The sequence below is a fragment of the Chinchilla lanigera genome, unplaced genomic scaffold (genome assembly GCF_000276665.1).
Source record: "Chinchilla lanigera isolate Chin_1 unplaced genomic scaffold, ChiLan1.0 scaffold00154, whole genome shotgun sequence".
Classification (NCBI taxonomy): Eukaryota; Metazoa; Chordata; class Mammalia; order Rodentia; family Chinchillidae; genus Chinchilla; species Chinchilla lanigera.
Genome location: NW_004955555.1, coordinates 1,582,980 through 1,600,701, shown reverse-complemented (window position 1 = coordinate 1,600,701; position 17,722 = coordinate 1,582,980). Strand labels below are relative to the sequence as shown.

The 17,722-nt window shown below is 40.4% G+C and overlaps 1 protein-coding gene across 1 annotated transcript in view; it reads right to left on the bottom strand.

Moving 5' to 3' along the window:
* The window catches only part of LOC102023400 (zinc finger protein 45), a 32,704-nt gene extending 15,302 nt beyond the window's left edge, over positions 1-17,402 (bottom strand). Inside the window, exons 1-6 of the mRNA XM_005412470.2 lie at positions 17,203-17,402; positions 17,045-17,114; positions 15,046-15,092; positions 13,171-13,297; positions 12,491-12,586; positions 5,938-7,694 (exon numbers count right to left, since the gene is read on the bottom strand). Coding sequence (XP_005412527.2) covers positions 5,938-7,694; positions 12,491-12,586; positions 13,171-13,297; positions 15,046-15,060 — 1,995 coding nt within the window. The 5' untranslated portion in view covers positions 15,061-15,092; positions 17,045-17,114; positions 17,203-17,402. The remainder of the gene's footprint in view (positions 1-5,937; positions 7,695-12,490; positions 12,587-13,170; positions 13,298-15,045; positions 15,093-17,044; positions 17,115-17,202) is intronic.
* Positions 17,403-17,722: the final 320 nt, after the last annotated feature.

Sequence of the window (17,722 nt, the reverse complement as noted above, 5' to 3'; positions counted from 1 at the left end):
TGATGAACTACGAAGACATGATGTCAAGTGAAAGTCAGACACAACACACTGGGTAATGATTCCATTTATATTAAATGTGCACAACAGAGCAATCTAGAGACGGAAAGTAGATTAGTGTTTTGCAGAGGCTAGAGAGGTGGAGCTGCTAATGAGGAATGACTGTGAACACGTAGGGTGTTTCTTTGTGGGCAAACTAAAGAGTTCTAGGATTAGATGATTGCCGTGCAACATCGTGAATCTTTTCAAACAGATAAAAGGTATGTGACAACCTCCTCTCCTGTAAAGTGCTAAAATGTAGCTGAGAAGAAATCCTTAGGGGTCAGAAATGAACAAGGAATTCAAGCCCACAGATAGTGACAAGTGGGAGCTGAAGCTGAACCGTCCCATCCCACAAGAGCTGAAGAGTGCCAGATACACAGCGAGAGAACTGACCTTGAGTATGAATGGAAGTCAAAGTTAGAGGCTCAGTGCTTTGGGAAACATAGACCAAAGAACACTACAAATGAGACAGCTCTCTCTTGACTGAGAAACGATAACTCATGTAGCTCTGCTTCAAGCTATTTTGTGATCAATCTGAGCACTAAGGTATCAGGAGATTAGACATACACTGTACTTGTAATCTTTTTAGGGGGCTCAATGAACTGTTTTGGTTTAATCTACTGTTTTGCTACAAGTTACCTTGAAGAAGGATAAACTAATGTATCTGGTGATGAAAAGAAACAATATAGGTCGGGGATTTCTTATGCAGGTGTACAGAAAAGACGGGCCTGAGACTGCTATTCTTAGGCCTGCTTGCAACTAGGGTTTGAATGATGGTGTCTCCTCCAAAGTCCAAGGTGAAACTTAACTCCCTCTTGTATTTCCTCCTTTATGTCATGTGAACACTGTCCCTCCCAAGGATGCAGCAACAGGGCACCATCAGGGAAGCCGAAAGCATATCTCACCAGACATGCAACCAGGCAGAGCTTTCATATTGGACTTCCCAGCCTCCAGAACAGCACTAAGTGCATTTCTATTGCTTACAAATTACACAGTCCGTGATATTCTGGTATAGCAGAACAAATGGCCTAAGAAATAAGGTTAGCCCTTTACTGATGTCTGCGTATCTGGATTTGGGGAAGATTTCCACAATTCCTTGATAAGTGACTTACAGTGCTATTTGTACAGTGTGGTTGGTGCTGAATACCAGTTGTCCTTCTGGGAGTCTAGAAGTTTGGAATGGACTTAGCAGGGATTGCCTAAGTCACTGTTTCCTATTAAGAACCTAGGTCATGAGACTCCACTGAGCTTCCCTGGTAGACATTATGTACAGGTTTTTACAATCCAATGCTGAACTTAGTAATTCACGTGTAACAGGGAGAGGACTTTCACAGTATTGCACCTGATTTCCCACAGAACTCATCCAGTGCACATTTTCCCTCTGGTAATTTACTTTGTATCCTTTCACTACAGTATTGTTGGGGGCCAGGGGGTATGAAATAGTATTTTACTATATGGGGACCAGGCTATCTGACCGGAGTCCCGTGGTCTCATGGCTGGTGTGACCTGCTTTAGGAACAGAGAAGTATGTGGAAGGCTGCATGCTCTCTGGTTGCTCTTAACAACAGCGCTCCTAAGGCAAGATAACATCTACTGAGGACAATGTAAAGAACGGGTACAGGGAATCTGTTCCTCATCATCTACTGCAATTGCTGTTCCATGAAAAGTACACTACCCCTTCTCCTGTGCTCAGTTGTTGCTGTTTTGTTTTTGGTCATTTTGAGACAGAGTCTCGCCATGCAGCTCAGGCTGGCCTCGAATTCGCCACCGTCCTCCTGCCTCTGCCTCCCGGTGCTGGGATTACAGGCTTACAGGCATGCGCCACCACACTCAGCTCTCCTGTGTTTCTTGCTTGCTAATAAAAGTGGGTCAATATGGAAATTGTTGAGCCAGTCCACTAGAGGCAGGTTCCTCCTGGATACCTTGTACCTCAAATGTTATCTTTGTCTTTATTCCCTGTTGTTCTGCCCACAGGTATCTGAGGATCCGATCATCCCCTAACAAACAGGAAGCTTGGACTTTGTTTTTGCATATTGGCAACTAAACCCAGGGCCTCGTGCCTGCCAGGCAAGTGCTCTACAATTGAGCCACACTTGCTCCTGGACTTTGACTTGGTGTGAGCAACCCATAAGCTTCATCTCCTTTCCGGTCCTGTAAGGTTCACCCAGCAACCCCTAAGTACATGTGCTCTCCAAGCATCTCTTTTAGACTTCCAGCTGGCAGGACCTTCCCTCTCTAAAATGCCCAAATACTATTTTTCACCTGTTCTGGACCTTGTTCTATAGCAACCACCACCCTTTACCTTTCTTTGATTGCCCTTAAAGACTACTGTCATGATTTTTGACATCAACACCTAAACTTGGAGGGCGTTTCTTCATGTCACAGTTGAACTGCTATAATAGGCATATACACATTGGTAGGGAAAAAGAAAAGAAAGCTTTTGCAGAGAATATGATTGTCTACATAGAAAATTCCCAGGAATTCACAGAACACCCACTTAAACTATTCAGTTTGGCAAAACTATAAAATACAAGTTTTACATAAAACAGTCATGAATATTTCCAATTAGCAATAAATAAATGGAAATTGATGTTTAAAAAATAGTACCATATAATTTAGCACCAAAAGCATGTAATTCTTACGTACAAACCCAATAAAATATGCTGAAAACCACAAGTTTCTGATGGAAGAAACCAAGAGTCCTGAACAAATTATACCATATCTGATTTGGAACACAATATTATTACATCAATTGTCCCCATACTCATTTATATATTAAATGCCACCCCAAGAAAAATCCCAAAAGTTTATTTTAAAAATCAAAAGCTGATTCTAAAAATTACTAAAAGGTGAACAAATTAAGATAGCCAAATTAATACTGAAAAAGAATGGGTCTGGAAGACAAATTGATAACTTTGAGACATTAAAGCTACCAGAGCTATGATTGTGCAGTACTTAACAAAATAACAGGCATAAAGACCAATGGAACAGAGGTCAGGGGAGAAAAACCTTACACCCATGGATTTTTCAGAAAGATGTGACAGCAATTCAATGCTGAAAGATATTTAAGGAGTTGGAGCCCTGAGCTGCCATACTAGGAGGAAGCTCAACATCACCATTCAGAAAGCCCACTTGCTGAGGTTCTAAGAACACCTAAGGAGAGAGATGTCACAGTCCTAGTCACCATGTGACTGCAACTGAGACCTGAACAACCTAGCTGAGCCTCTACTCCTGTTTCCAGAGAAAAGATTGTTGTCTTAAAGAGAGAAGGAGAAAGAGAGAGAGAACAGTTAACTGGATGTCCATAAGTAAAAAAAGGATCTTGACCTCATACCCTATGAAAAGATTAATTCAAATGGGTTATAGTCCTAGATGTAAAACTGAAACCTTAAAATTTCTGCAACCTTGGATTAAATAAGAGTTCTTGGGGCTGGGGATTTAGCTCAGCGGCAAAAGCGCCTGCCTGGCAAGCGCAAGGTCGTGAGTTCGGTTCCCGGTACCGGAGAAAAACCAAAAAAACCAAACCAAAACAAACAAACAAAAAAAGAGTTCTTATATCTCAAACTAGAAAGCATAATCCATTGAAGATAAAAATTGAACATCAAAAATTTTAAAAACATTGTGAAAAATACTGTTAACGGAATAAAAATAAACCACATACTGGGATAAAATATTTGCAAATCACATAACTGACAACAGATATGTATTCAGAACATTAAAAAAGAGAGGGAAAAAAAGCTACTGAAAAAGTAAGAAGAAAAGAACCATCCAGTTAAAAAAAATGGGCCAAGGTTCAAATAAAAATAAATGGGTATATGAATAGCAAAATGTAAGTTAAAGTCAAAATGAGATACTACTGTGAAATGGAAAAATAAAAACTAAATCATAGCATACCAAGTGCTGATGAGGAGAAATAACTGGAACTTTCATACACCAATAGTGGGAATGCAAAATGAACAGCTATTTTAGTCATGGTCAGTTTTTCTCTAAAAGTAAACATACCTTACCATACACATCTCAGATTATTTAGGATGACAAAGGAAATCTTAAGTTGAGTGATAAAACTGTACACAAATGTTTATAGCTGTTCTCTTCATAATTACCAGATCTGAATATTCAAATCGTCTCCAAGTGGTAAATAAATAAATGAATGTGGTACATCCATACAACAGAATATTACTCAGCAATAAAAAGGAATGACTGAGATCAGGGACATCACTTAGAGGTGGAGCACTTGCCAAGCATGCACAAGGTCCTGAGTTCCATCTTTAGCACTGTAAAACTTTTGAAAAGAGGATGACTGATACATAAAATGAGTAAATCTCAAGAGTATTACACTAAGAAATGAGACTCAACAAGCTACATACTGTAGGATTCCATTCACAACATCCTGCAAAAGGCAAACTATAGAGACAGAAAACATTTCAGTGGTTGTTAAGGGCTGGCAATGAGAAGTGCTCACTATACACAGTGGGATTTCAGGGCAGGGGATGCTGGAACTGTTAAATGTCTTCATTGTGGTGTGGTTTCCTGAGAGTAAGCATTTGCCAAGACTCCATGACATACTAAAGTCAGCCTACTATATATAAATTACATAAATTCCTTATTTTAAAAAATTTTAATATAACAAAAACTGTTAATCCCTATCATTTGGTTTGCAACCCTGTATCATTTTTAATGTCCTTGCTGTGTTTTGTTTGTATTTTGCTATTACTCTTTTGTACTATTTTCTTTAAAAAAAAATTTAAAACATTTTAAAGGTGTTAGCTTGTAAGATTTTCATATACACCTTTTATCTAATTTTTATCTGAAATGGATGTTGAATTTTGTCAAATGTTCTCTCTGAATCTATCAAGATGATTATAAGAATCCACACCCAAAACTGTACATATACAAATCATATGAAGCTCAAGAACAGATCTAACTAATCTATAGCACGGAAATCATAATATTGTTGGCACTGAACATGGCATTGACTGGAAATGGGCAGAGGAAACCTTTTTGGGGCTGGGGATGTGGCTCAGTGGTAGAGCTCTTGCCTTGGACACACAGGCCCTGGGTTTGATTCCTCAGCACCACCAAAAACAAACCTGTTTAATAGAAACTTTATATACACCAATCTTAGTGATGACTACACAAGTGTATTCATTTGTCAAAGTTCAGGAAGCCACAAAGTTGTGATTTATGTGTGTTATTGAATGTAAACCTTACCTCAATAAAATAGTGTTAGCATACAAAAATGCTGGTCACAACCCACTGAACTGATTTTTAGATTTATTACTGTACTGTAACTTCCAATTTAATAAACATTAGTATACAGGACTTGCAAAGTTTGGAATATGAGCCCACTTGTCTAACTTAAATGTCCTGTAGGCCTTATACAACACTCTGAAGACAACTTTACAGAAACTGAATAAAAATTTCAAATATGACTGGTCTCATTTCTGCTCATATAATAACTATTGAATGCATACAATGTGTTAGGCACTGAAAAGACAGAGTAGATTTGGCAGTCAGCAGAAGTCCCTACCCTCTTGGAACTTATATTCTAATTGAATAGATTTTGGCACTTCCATTTTAGAACTTTGAGTTAATTTCAGGTCCGATTCACCCTTCCTGAGCATCCTGTCTGGGAACATCTGTGTGTTCTAAATTAAATCCATTTGGCTACACTCTCACACTACTTCTCTGCTGTATGGCCTCCCAACCACCACCACGTCAAACTCTAATTAAAATGCTGACCTTTTATGAAACCAATCTTTTGTCTCCTATGATACCTCTGATCATTGGAGTATTTCAGCACCCATTTGAAATACTAACATAGTATTTTATAGTTTATTTCCGGTATAAATGTTCTGATGAAGAGAAGTCCTTGTTACCCTCTTCATCAGCATGGACTCGCTGATGAATTATAAGACTTGAGCTCCAACTGAAGCCTTTCCCACATTCTTCACATTTGTATGGTTTTTCTCCAGTGTGAACTCGCTGATGGGCCTGAAGGTATGAGCTCCAACTAAAGACCTTCCCACATTCCTCACATTTGTATGGTTTCTCCCCAGTGTGGACCCTCTGGTGGGCCTGAAGATAGGATCTCTGTCGGAAGCGCTTTCCACACACATCGCATCGGTATGGTTTTTCTCCTGTGTGAACTCCCCGATGAGCAAGAAAATTTGAGGCCCGGCAGAAGCCCTTCCCACACTCCTCACATTGATATGGTTTCTCCCCAGTGTGGCATCTTTGATGGGCCTGAAGTTGTGATCCCACACTAAAGCCTTTCCCACATTGTACACACTGATACGGTTTCTCTCCTGTGTGGACTCTCTGATGTACTTGAAGACTTGAGAACTGACTGAAAGCCTTACCACACTTCTCACATTTATAGGGTTTCTCTCCTGTGTGGATTCTAAAATGAACATTAAGATCTGAACTCCGACTGAAGCCCTTCCCACATGTACCACATTTGTATGGTTTTTCTCCAGTGTGGCCTCTCTGATGGGCTAGAAGATTTGAGGCCTGGCTAAAGCCCTTACCACACTCCTCACATTTATAGGGTTTTTCTCCTGTATGGACTCTAAAATGAATGTTAAAATCTGAGCTCCGGCTGAAGCCCTTACCACAAGCATCACATTGGTATGGTTTCTCCCCAGTGTGGCCTCTCTGATGGTCCAGAAGATTTGAGGCCCGACAGAAGCCCTTCCCACACTCCTCACATTTGTATGGCTTCTCTCCAGTGTGGCTTATCTGATGGGCTTGAAGGTGTGAACCTACACTGAAGCCCTTCCCACACTCTTCACATTTGTAGGGTTTCTCTCCTGTGTGGATTCTGCAATGAATGTTGAGGTGTGAGCTATAACTAAAGCCCTTGCCACAGGCACTGCATTTGTATGGTTTCTCCCCAGTGTGGATTCGTTGATGGGCCTGTAGTCGTGAACGCCAACTGAAGCCCTTTCCACACTCTTCACATTTATAAGGTTTCTTTCCAGTGTGGATCCTCTGATGAACTCGAAGATATGAGATCTGATTGAAGCTCAGCCCACACTCCTCACATTTATAGTGTTTCTCTCCTGGGTAGACTATCAGAGGAGCCTGGCAATGTGAGCTTTTCCTCGTATTCTTCCCACACTCCTCATATTTGTATGGATTCCCTCCTGTCGGGAGTCTCTGCTGGGGGTGGAACTGTGATACCTGACTGAAACACTTGGATGATAAATCAGGTTTGTATGACTTCTCTCTACTATGCACTCTCTGATGGGCTTGAAGACTTGAAAATCGACGGAAGGTGTTATCACATTTTTCACATTTGTAGGGCTTTTCTCCTGCACGGACCTTCTGCTTCACTTGAAGATCAGAATCCCAAGTAGAACCTTTCTCATTTGTCTCCGCTTTGTAAAGTTCTTTACCACCATGGACTCTGTGGTGAACCTGAAGATGTGAATTCTGATTAAAGCGTTTACTGAAATCCTCATCTTCATAGGGTACATCATCTAGTTTTTTCAACTGAGAGCCAGTTTCTTGAATATTCACCATAGACTCTTGACACCTGGTTAACTCCCTGGTAACTTGTTGCCAGATCTGTGAGCAGAAAGGCTCTTCATGTGGCAGGTACCTTGAGCCTACTTCTTGAAGAGTCTCCATCTCATTTAAATTCTTGTCTCCTAAAAGGATAAAGAGAATTCAGAGATAGGGTATGTGAATGCTCTATTCAGAGATGTTCTATACTCAGACCCCTAGACTAAGGTTTTGGACAAAGGTTCCCTTTTTCTTTTCCATCATGTATTATCTGACTCACATGCTCCCAGAAACCAAGGCTGGACTGCCAGGTCTCATCACACATTAACAAGACTAATAATTTACAGTCTTACTAAGTTTCACAAGTGAGCTGCAGGTTAGAAATTTGGAGTGAGAAAAATATTTCCTAAGCATTCTTTACTGAGAAGCTGCACCTCTAAAACTCTTGTCTCCTTTTGCTGCAGCAGGTGTTTGATAAACATCTTCCACATAATTCTGCCTACGGCATGTAATCTGAATGACTTGGCCTTGTTGAAAACATCTAGTAAAATCCCTACAGATAGATTATCAGACATTCTTGGACAATGCTGAAAATCTCTGCCTTGGATTACTTCACTGGAAGCTGACTGCAATGTTAGGAGCTCTGAGGCAATGGACTGGTTAGAAAGATACATGTTTGGAAGAAAATAGTTCATCCCTTAAGTGCCTAAAGTTCAGCGTGCAAGCCGAGTGCCTACCTCCTCCTCGGAAATACCCTCCACAAGAACAGCTGGGGAAAAGGCATCCACTAATAACACAGTATTAGAAAACCTGATGGCAATTAAAGTCTCTAAGAGAAAACAGTGAAAACCTGAAAGTTAACTTATAATAACAGGTCAAGAATTTTGAGGAAGAAATACAGCAACAGAACAGATTTCCAAAGTCAACACCAGAAAAGAAAAGTTAATGTTCTCCTTGGAACTCTACTCCTCTAATTCTCCATATGGCCTGCTATGTGCTTATGTTTGGGTCTCCAAAGAACATTGTCAGTGAGGCCTCTTTTCCCATCCAATATCAAATAGTAAATCCTCCCCATCCATGATGTACCCTTGGCAATAACTGTTCACCTACTCTGTTCTGTTTCATGCACTCACGTAGCCCTCTGATATACTACATGCACTTCAATCTGCTTTATGTCTGCCTTCACATGAATGCAATGCCCATGCAGACAAATGTTCTGTTCACACTTAATCACCACTCCCAGAGCACTACCTGACAAACAGTGTTCAATAAATGTATGCTCAGTAAACAAATGAGTTCTAGTTTGACTTAGTTACAAAAATAAAAGCTTTTGTCAGGTGTGGTGGCACACAACTGTAATCCCAGTATTCGAGGCTAAGGCAAGAGGATCACGGCAAGTTTGAGGCCAGCCTGGGATACAAAGTGAGTTCAAGGCCAGTCTGAACTGCACAGTGAAATCCTGTCTCAAAAAGGAGGACAAAGTAAATAAATAAAATAAATTTTTTTTTCAAGTGAGTTATCCATAATAGGAAAGAAACCTTGTCTCAAAGAAAAAGAAAAAACAAAACCAACAAGAACAATAAAAAACATAATAGGAAAGAGATTTAAAATATTTTGGCTGAGAAGCTGAAAGGCATCCAAAACTGAAGGGCTAAGCAAACTGAATGTTGCTGGTGAGAAAATCAGGCTGATCACAAAACCATGGCAAGAATCATTCAAAGAAAAAAAAAAATCACAAGGCAGGAAGTGGCCATGGGGCCTCCATGGATATTGACTGCTTCTGTAATTTTTGTACTCCCTCCATATGTAAGTAAAATACTTCATTTATGAGGTAAAAGTCACTATTTAGAGCCCCAGGAGTAACAAGGATAATGCTTGTCTGAAAGCAGATTATATAAAGTTGATGGAAACAGATAAACTGCTCTATATGGCCACACCAGTGTTTTTCAAACTGAAGGCTGTGGGGCTGGGGAAATAGCTCAGTGGCATAAGCACTTGCCTTGCATGCATAACACCCTGGGTTCAATCCCCAGCACCACCACAAAAAAAAAAAAAAAAAAAATTGAAGGCTGTGGTTCAATGACTTAATTTTATTTTTTTAATGACTTTAAATTTAGTAGCCAATGGCAAGTACCGATAGAGTAGAAAAATATTAGAGATACTCTGCAAATAGTAAACCGTATCACCGCAAATATGCCTGTTAGGGCTATACGTATACACACTATCTACACATACATGAATACATGGCTTACACATTGTGTGTGTATGTAACGTTGGGTATTGAATCCAGGGCTTTACTCATCCTAAATATATGTCCTGATGCCCTCCTTCATCCCCAGATCCTAAAATATATTTCTTATTAGCCATATACTAAAAAAAAAAAAGCTTTAAAACCACTGGTCCACAGTTCAGTAAGTTCCTTACGCACTTACACTGTTCAAATGGAAAGTTACATAGTAATGACATACACTTGCAAAAATAACAGGTAAGTGTGTTTCCCTTAAGGTCATGACTACATAGCTTGTCATTTCTATGTATATTTTCCAAGTAGCACATTTAAATGTTATCTTTGCATTTCCCTGAGGATATGTCAATTTTGAGAAGGCCCATTTCCTCGTTCCAGTCAGTTTACATTTCCCACTGAAATTATGTTAGTCAGGCCCTTATTAGAATGAGAAGAAAACTGTCCAAATTCTACATTCCTTAACATGTGCTTACTTAATAGCTACCAATCTTCTGTAATGTTTATTTAATCCTAATTTTTCAGGCAATAAAATTATGGCTATACATAACAATACTGGTGGGTGTCATCCCTTTCCCACCCAGGGCCTCTGCAATGAGCTACATCCTCAGTTCTTCTGTAAAAGAAATTTTTAATTTTGAGACAGGCTCTCACCAAACTGCAGAGACTGAGCCCAAATTCACAATCCTCCCGCCTCAGCCTCCCAGAGTGCTGGGATTACAAGTGTACACCACTGTTCCCAGCTTAATGCATTTGTGAATACAGAAGACTAAATGATAGGTAATATCCTTTTCTGTCTCTTTTTTTTTTTTTGAGACAAGGTCTTGCTATACAGTTCAGGCTGCGCTTGAACTCACTATGTTGCCCACATTGGCCTTGAACTCGTGGTGATCCTCCTGCCTCATCACCTGAATGCTGGGACTAGAGGTGTGTGCCACCACACACTGTAAGACTCTTTGGAAGAAGTGAATGGCTACGACATGGAAAATCTGTGAGGGGAAAGATTAACTTGAAAGCTAATTCTCTGAAATTTCCATTTTTGTATGTAAAGGGTATATATTTTGTTTTATAAAGGACCTAAAAAGTGGCTTTTAGACTCTCCATTCTAAAAAGTAGTTTCTCTCTAACTGAGTGTAAGAGACTACCACAGGCTACAGGAAACCCACAGGGGAAAATGACGCTCAATTTAGTTATAATCGCAAAGCTAAGCTTTCATGAGATGTGGATGCTATGGTCAAAAGGGTATCTCTCCAAAATTCTCAGGCTGAAATCTAAACCCCCAAGGTGATGATATTAGAGGATAAATATGTAATGAGAGTGCAGCTCTCAAGAATAAATTAGAGCCTACAAAGAAGCTTGAGAGACACCACTTGTCCTTACACAAGTGAAGACAGCAAGAAGATGTGACCTTCAGCTGGACAGGCTCACACCCAGACATCAAAGCTGCTGACAGGCTCACACCCAGACATCAAAGCTGGTGACTTGAACTGGACTTACCAGCTTCCAAAACTGAGAAAGAAATTTCTGCTGTTATGAGCCACCGAGTCTATGGCATTTTGTCATAGTAGTCTTAACAGACTAAAACAGTGAGTTAATACATATTAATGTTTACCTACATACATCCCAAAGCAACTAGTAAATTAAATTTAGACATTTATCAGGGGAAAAAATGTTCCAGACCATGCTTTCATCACACAGTTTTATTTACCAACCTTTAAGTACCTCTACAACTAATGGGAAAAAGTCCACGTAACAATAGTTAACTCATTCATTTATTCATTCCCCAAATATTTATAGCCACTGCCCTCAGCCAGGTCTGTTCTGTACACTGAAAATGCAGCAACAAATAAAGCAGCCAAAATTTCTCTTCTCCTGAGACCACATCTGAGTGCAAATGTAGTGACAGAAATATATAAACAGGCAGGTATAGCGGCACACATCTGTAATCTAAGCTACTCACGAGGCTGAGGCTAGAGGATCACAAGCTGAAGGCCAGCTTGGGCAACTTAAAGAGAAACCCTGTCTCAAAATAAAAATATTTTTTAACAGTCTGGGATGTAGCTCAGTGATAGGGAACTTGCCTACATACAGAAGGCTCTAGCATACAGTTGGCCCTGGGCTCAATCCTCAGTATGAAAAAAAAAGGAAAATATAAGTTAATATTATAAGTGGTGATGTAAAGTAAAACAGGGTAAGAGAAAAGAAAATGATAAAGAAGAAAGCATAACTAACAGAGTGGACATGGGAAGCTTTCCTTATGATGTGACACCTGACAAGAGACCCAAGCAAAGTAAGCGGGCAGTGAAGGCAAGGACAGAGTAAAAGACTACTCCCTCTGGAAAGCAGTCACATGGGAGGTGAGGAGGCAGGAGCACGCTTGGCCTGGCAGACAGGCCAGTGTGGGGGGTGCTGAATGACGAAGGGGAAATTACAACTGCATTTACAGAGCGATGGGGGAAGAGACAGAAGGAGACACACAGGGGACGCTGTAACCCACTTTATGGCACATGGACTTTACTCTAAACCACCTGAGAAGTCACTGGAGGTTTAGGATGGGGCAGTGACATGATTCATCTTTCAAAGGGGTCGACCCAGGTGGAGAACAGATGACGGCCACAGTCACCGATGGACGAGGCCCTGGCCTAGAGAAAGCCGGGGCGTGAGCAGCAGGACAGACTCAGTTCCTCACTGGGCTCTCACCTGAGGTGCCACCACTCTGGGTTGTCATCTTCCTCATCCGGAGCTTTTCATCTCTCTCTAACTGAGGTAAAATATCTGGGGTGATGAACTGATGCTCTGTCAAAAGCCAAGGATACAGATTTAAAACAAATACACTGCAGGCCAGATTACTAAAGATTGTACGTATTCCATTGTATCATCTTCAGGATGGCAAAAATAGCATTTTCCAAACTTCTAATCATGACCGAATGGAGGAAATGGATTTCATACCAAAACTCCAAATATGCACGCATTAGTATAAACTACTGGAAAATGTGTGTTTTCATCATACCTTCCTCACTGTCTCTCACACTGTTGCTGGTAACGGGACTGTAGTTTTTGCAGGTGTCCAGGGCTCTGATAATTTCTACCCCATTTCATTTCATTGTATTAAAACAATTGTAAATGTAAATTCTAAATGTGTACCATGTGCCCTATTAGATGTGAGTATAATTTAAAGAAGGACAAAAGTACATAGCAATCATGGCATCAACTTATATGACAAACACATTAGTCAGGGGGGAAAGACTAGAAAAATTCCAACTCTTTATCTCATGATGATTAGAAACTGGAAACCACTTTGAGAGCTCCAAGGATCTGCACATCCAGGGATACAGAGACACCACAGGGAGCGGATGATCAGCCAGAGCACCGGTCCTCACCCACGGAGAGCAGGTTCCTGAAGTTCTCCAGCATCACGTCCCGGTACAGCTTCCTCTGGGCAGAGTCCAGCAGCCCCAGCTCCTCCTCGCTGAAGACCACGGCCACGTCCCTGAAGGTCACCGCCTCCTACAATACAAAATACACTCCACTTAATCTTGCAACGGAATTCCACTAAAAGAAGGGTAGCACTAAGAACAGTGGAAAAGATGTGCAGGAAGTAGGTCCAGATGCTAAGAGACCAGATCAACTTTACTAGGATATATGTTAAAGCTTCTTTTTTCAGCTGGGCATGATGATGCATGCCTGTAATCCCACCTTTTGTTTTCAGCATATAGGTAGCAAATACTTTCACTCACAGTTTGCTACTGTTTTTATATAGCCTAGTGTACTGCAGTGTATTGCAACTTCAGCACTATTGACATTTTGGGCCAGAAGCTTCCGGGCAATGGAAGGCTATCTGGTACACCACAGGATGATTGGCAGCACCTTACCTTCTATCCACTGTGCAGCAGCAGCACCCTCAAACTGTTACTACACAAAACTGTTAGCAGATGTCGCCTGGCAAGTAAAGTCACCCCCCAATTAAGAATCAGTGTAATTAAGATTAAGCATTGTTCTAACTTCTCATATGAAAACTGCTCACCCCTGGAGCCTGCACATTCAGGCAGGTACCCTCAGTGAGCAAGAGGGATCACAGAGGAGCCACCTAAGAGTGAACAGGGCCCATGGCATCTTCCAGCCACCACAAGCTCAGCACCCCCACAGAGAAGCAAGCCCGAGAGAACTCACTTCTCTTGCTCCTCTCTCTATCCAAATAAAAATCGTAGGAGTCTTTTTAAATTAGTTGGTTTTTTGGTCTTCTTTGTGAACTCTGCCACCTTTTAAATTCTCCAATCCTTCTTTGTAGTGTGAATGAAACCAAATATGGCTGCATAAGGTTGACCTGAGGACTAAAAGCAGTTAAAAAAAAAAAAAAAAAGGACCTGGCAAGTACATTATTACTTTGATAAAATAAATTAATATAATGATGAAAAATATAGACCAGTAATTAAACATATCCAAAGTATGACTCAGCCATAGGGACAGAATCCTAGCTTTTTAATCAGGCATGGATGAAAAGTGGTGCACCCCTCTAATCCCAACTGCTTGGGAGGCTGAGGCAGAGGATAAAACTTCAAAGCCAGCCTGAAGAAGTGAACAAGCCCTTGCCTCAGGGCTATAAAATAAAAAGGGATAGGGGTGTAGCTCAGTGGCACAGCACTTGCCTGGCTTGCATAAGGTCCTAGGTTCCACTCTTGGCACTGAAAATAAAAATCTAGCTTTCTTATATGGAAATATCTGATAACATATTCTCTGACCAGAACATAACGCTACATGCTGTAGTCTGAACTGCTATGTGCCCATGAATAAGGGAAAGTTATCTTTCACACACTCATACACTACACAGAGTGCATCAGTGTATGGGAATATGATGTAGTCATCAAAGCCATAGGGCATAGAACATTTCTAAGAAGACACATAATTTGAAAATTTTATCTACTCTATGATTACAAATATACTATTATGAATGCGTATGAGAAAAAGGATATGCAAAAAACCATTGTTTTAAAAGAGAAATAATAGACGGTGGGAGTTTTTAGTCACTATTATTGACTTTTCTATTTTGTGCTCACTTATCAAATTATAAAATGATAAGATAAAATAACAAAAATTAAACTATAGGAAAAAGAAAGGTAGGAACCATGGCACATCAGAGAGTCTCAAATGCCTAATGTTCTCCTTAAAATGTTTCCTCAGAAAGAAGAAACAAGATGTGTATAATCTCTAAGAAAGGAGATGACAGTTTAAAACCTAGATAAGTAAGCCCAACTCACCTTGAACTTGGTCATTCTGGCCTCCTCCTTCTGGGAAATGGGTGGGTCTTGGGAAAGCACAATGGGGGAGAAAGAAAATCGCCATCAGCATCTGGCCAAGAATGTCACTGACCCATATGGCTGCTTTCTGTGGAAGACCAACCCCTCCTGTGGGTGACCTGATGAGCAGAGTGACTCCCTCCCACTCGGTGTGGCCCTAACACCTATGCTCCCTCTGGGCCTCACAGCATCATGCTAACTCCAAGGAGGACAGAAATGGAACATACAGCTAGGTTGAGCGAGTATGCTCTGGCCCAAACACCTACATTCCTGGCACTGCTAATTACTAGCTGTGAAATCCTACACAAACTGTTATTTCCATCTCAATTCTTTCGTCCATAAAACGGAGAGATTTAACAATTAAGGGAATTAATAATCTCTGGATTAAAATTTCAGTGAGAAGGAAAAAAGTTCAAAGAGCATTTTCAGGATAACTTATTCCTTAGATTGTGAAAAGGAGGTAATATTCAGTAACATAAAACTTGCCTTCATAAGTGATTTTTATCAAGGGAAATTTAGAAGTTGCCGCACTGTCACATGAAAATTACCTTTAACTTCTGAAATATCGTTATTCTTAGTTGGTCATACTTCTTAATGCCTCTCTAATAATATTTAAGATCACATGAGGTGTGATCAAAATACACAGTGAGCCACACCATACAGGTGTGGTGGCGTATGCCTATAGTCTTAGTACTCAGGAGGCTGAAGCAGGAGGACAGTTGCAAGATCTAGGCATCCTGGGCTACACAGTGAGTTCAAGGCCAATCTCAACTGCATAATGAAATGCTGTCTCACAAAAAATAAAAAAATAAAAAAGAAATGCTGTCTCAAAAGAAAAGTGAATGTTTACATTTTAAAAATTTACTAAAGTTAAAAAAAAACCCATACCGCCATTAATTCCTCTTAAAATATTTCTTATCTATCTATCTATTTTTTGGTACCAAGAATCAAACTCAGGACCTTGTTTTTACCAGGTAGGCACTGTGCCACTGAGCTATATCCCTGGCCTTCTTCTCACTTTATACACACTTATCCCATTGTTCTTGACACTTTCTGAAACAGTTCTGGAAGTTCTCTTTACTGAGTGTCTTTACGAGGTGTGATTAAAAATATCACACCTGCTGCTGCTGAGTGTCATCCAACAGAAAGGCAGGCTCTTAAAAACTAGTGTGTCTTCATCTATCTTATTTACAGATGTGGCACCAGGTGATTTCTGGCTCTTCTTCACAGTCCAGATGACTGTATGAGGTAAACATTCTGAGTCAATTCAGGACATCAAGGCAGCCCAGTGCAACTAAAGACACTTATGAGAGGGATTTCTAGAACTGCTTTAGAAAGTGAAAAGAATGATGAGATAAGTGTGTTTGAAGCAAGGATAAGTATGGGGGGGTTGTTAATGACACTGTCTTTTGCTATAATAAACCTCAAAAAAAATTTTAAACATTCACCATGATTTTTGATCGTATCATTAGATGAATGGGACTTTTGGGTAGTAAAATATACCACATCAAATTTATCACCTTAAACACTAAGTATAAGTTTAGTAAGGACAATTACATTGTTATGCAAGTATACCCAATGTTCAGCTCAGAATTTTTATATCATTCCCAAATTGAAACTTTGCAATAAACTCCCCATCCTCTTCCCACCGCTGGTAACTATGCTGTCTCTATGAACCTGACTACACTGTTGATTGAGTTTTCAAAGATGTAAGACCTTGCAAACATTTTTTAACATGGAAGAGATAAAAGAAAATTTCATAAAAGTCTGTGTCTCTATACTATATATTTAATCGTATATTTGATAATCAGTTTACCATTCAAATAATAAGCTACAGCAATCATCGCAAGAATAACAATAATGGAATTGGTAATGTTTAACATTAAGTCAACATTAAGTACCTGTCAGGAGCCTGGTAAAGCACTTGGCATAAAGCACTGCTTCATCATCTCACACATACCTGTTATGCTAGTGCTGCGCCAGTCCTGTCACCTTGGTCCAACCACCTAAACCTCTGTGCCTATCCTCAGCTACAAAAGGAAAAGAAAAAAAATGTTAGTCGCAGGATTACTATGGGAAATGAATGAATGAATTTATGTGGTAGCCTTGGCAAAGTACCTGACATTTTAGGAAGTTCTCAGCCAGTGAAGATGACAAACGCTGCACCCATTGAGCAGGCAGGGTCGATGGGCAGGAGTAATCCCTGAATCCAGCTCTCATGCCAGCATCAGTATTTTGAATCTTGTCTGTCTCTCTGTTGTCTTCTCTACTCTTCTCTTCTCTTCTCTTCTTTTCTTTTCTTTCTTTCTTTCTCTCTTTCTTTTTCTTTCTTTTAGACAGGGTCTGGCTGTGTAGTTCAGGCTGGCCTGGAACTCATGGCGATCCTCCTGTCTCAGCCTCCTGAGGGCTGGGATTACAGGTGTGTGCCGCCATGCCTGGCACTCTGTTGTTGCTATGGACAAAAAACAAGCAGATGGGAGCTTAAGGTCTCACAGAGAGCTGGGATAAAAGACAGACAGGTGAATGAAGACAGAACTCTGAAGACACAGGATCTGTTTGAGGGAGAACAAGACAGACTCTAAAGCTGCCTCTGGTGCTAGGATACTGGCATCTCCAACCTGATGGCTCTTTTGCCTCC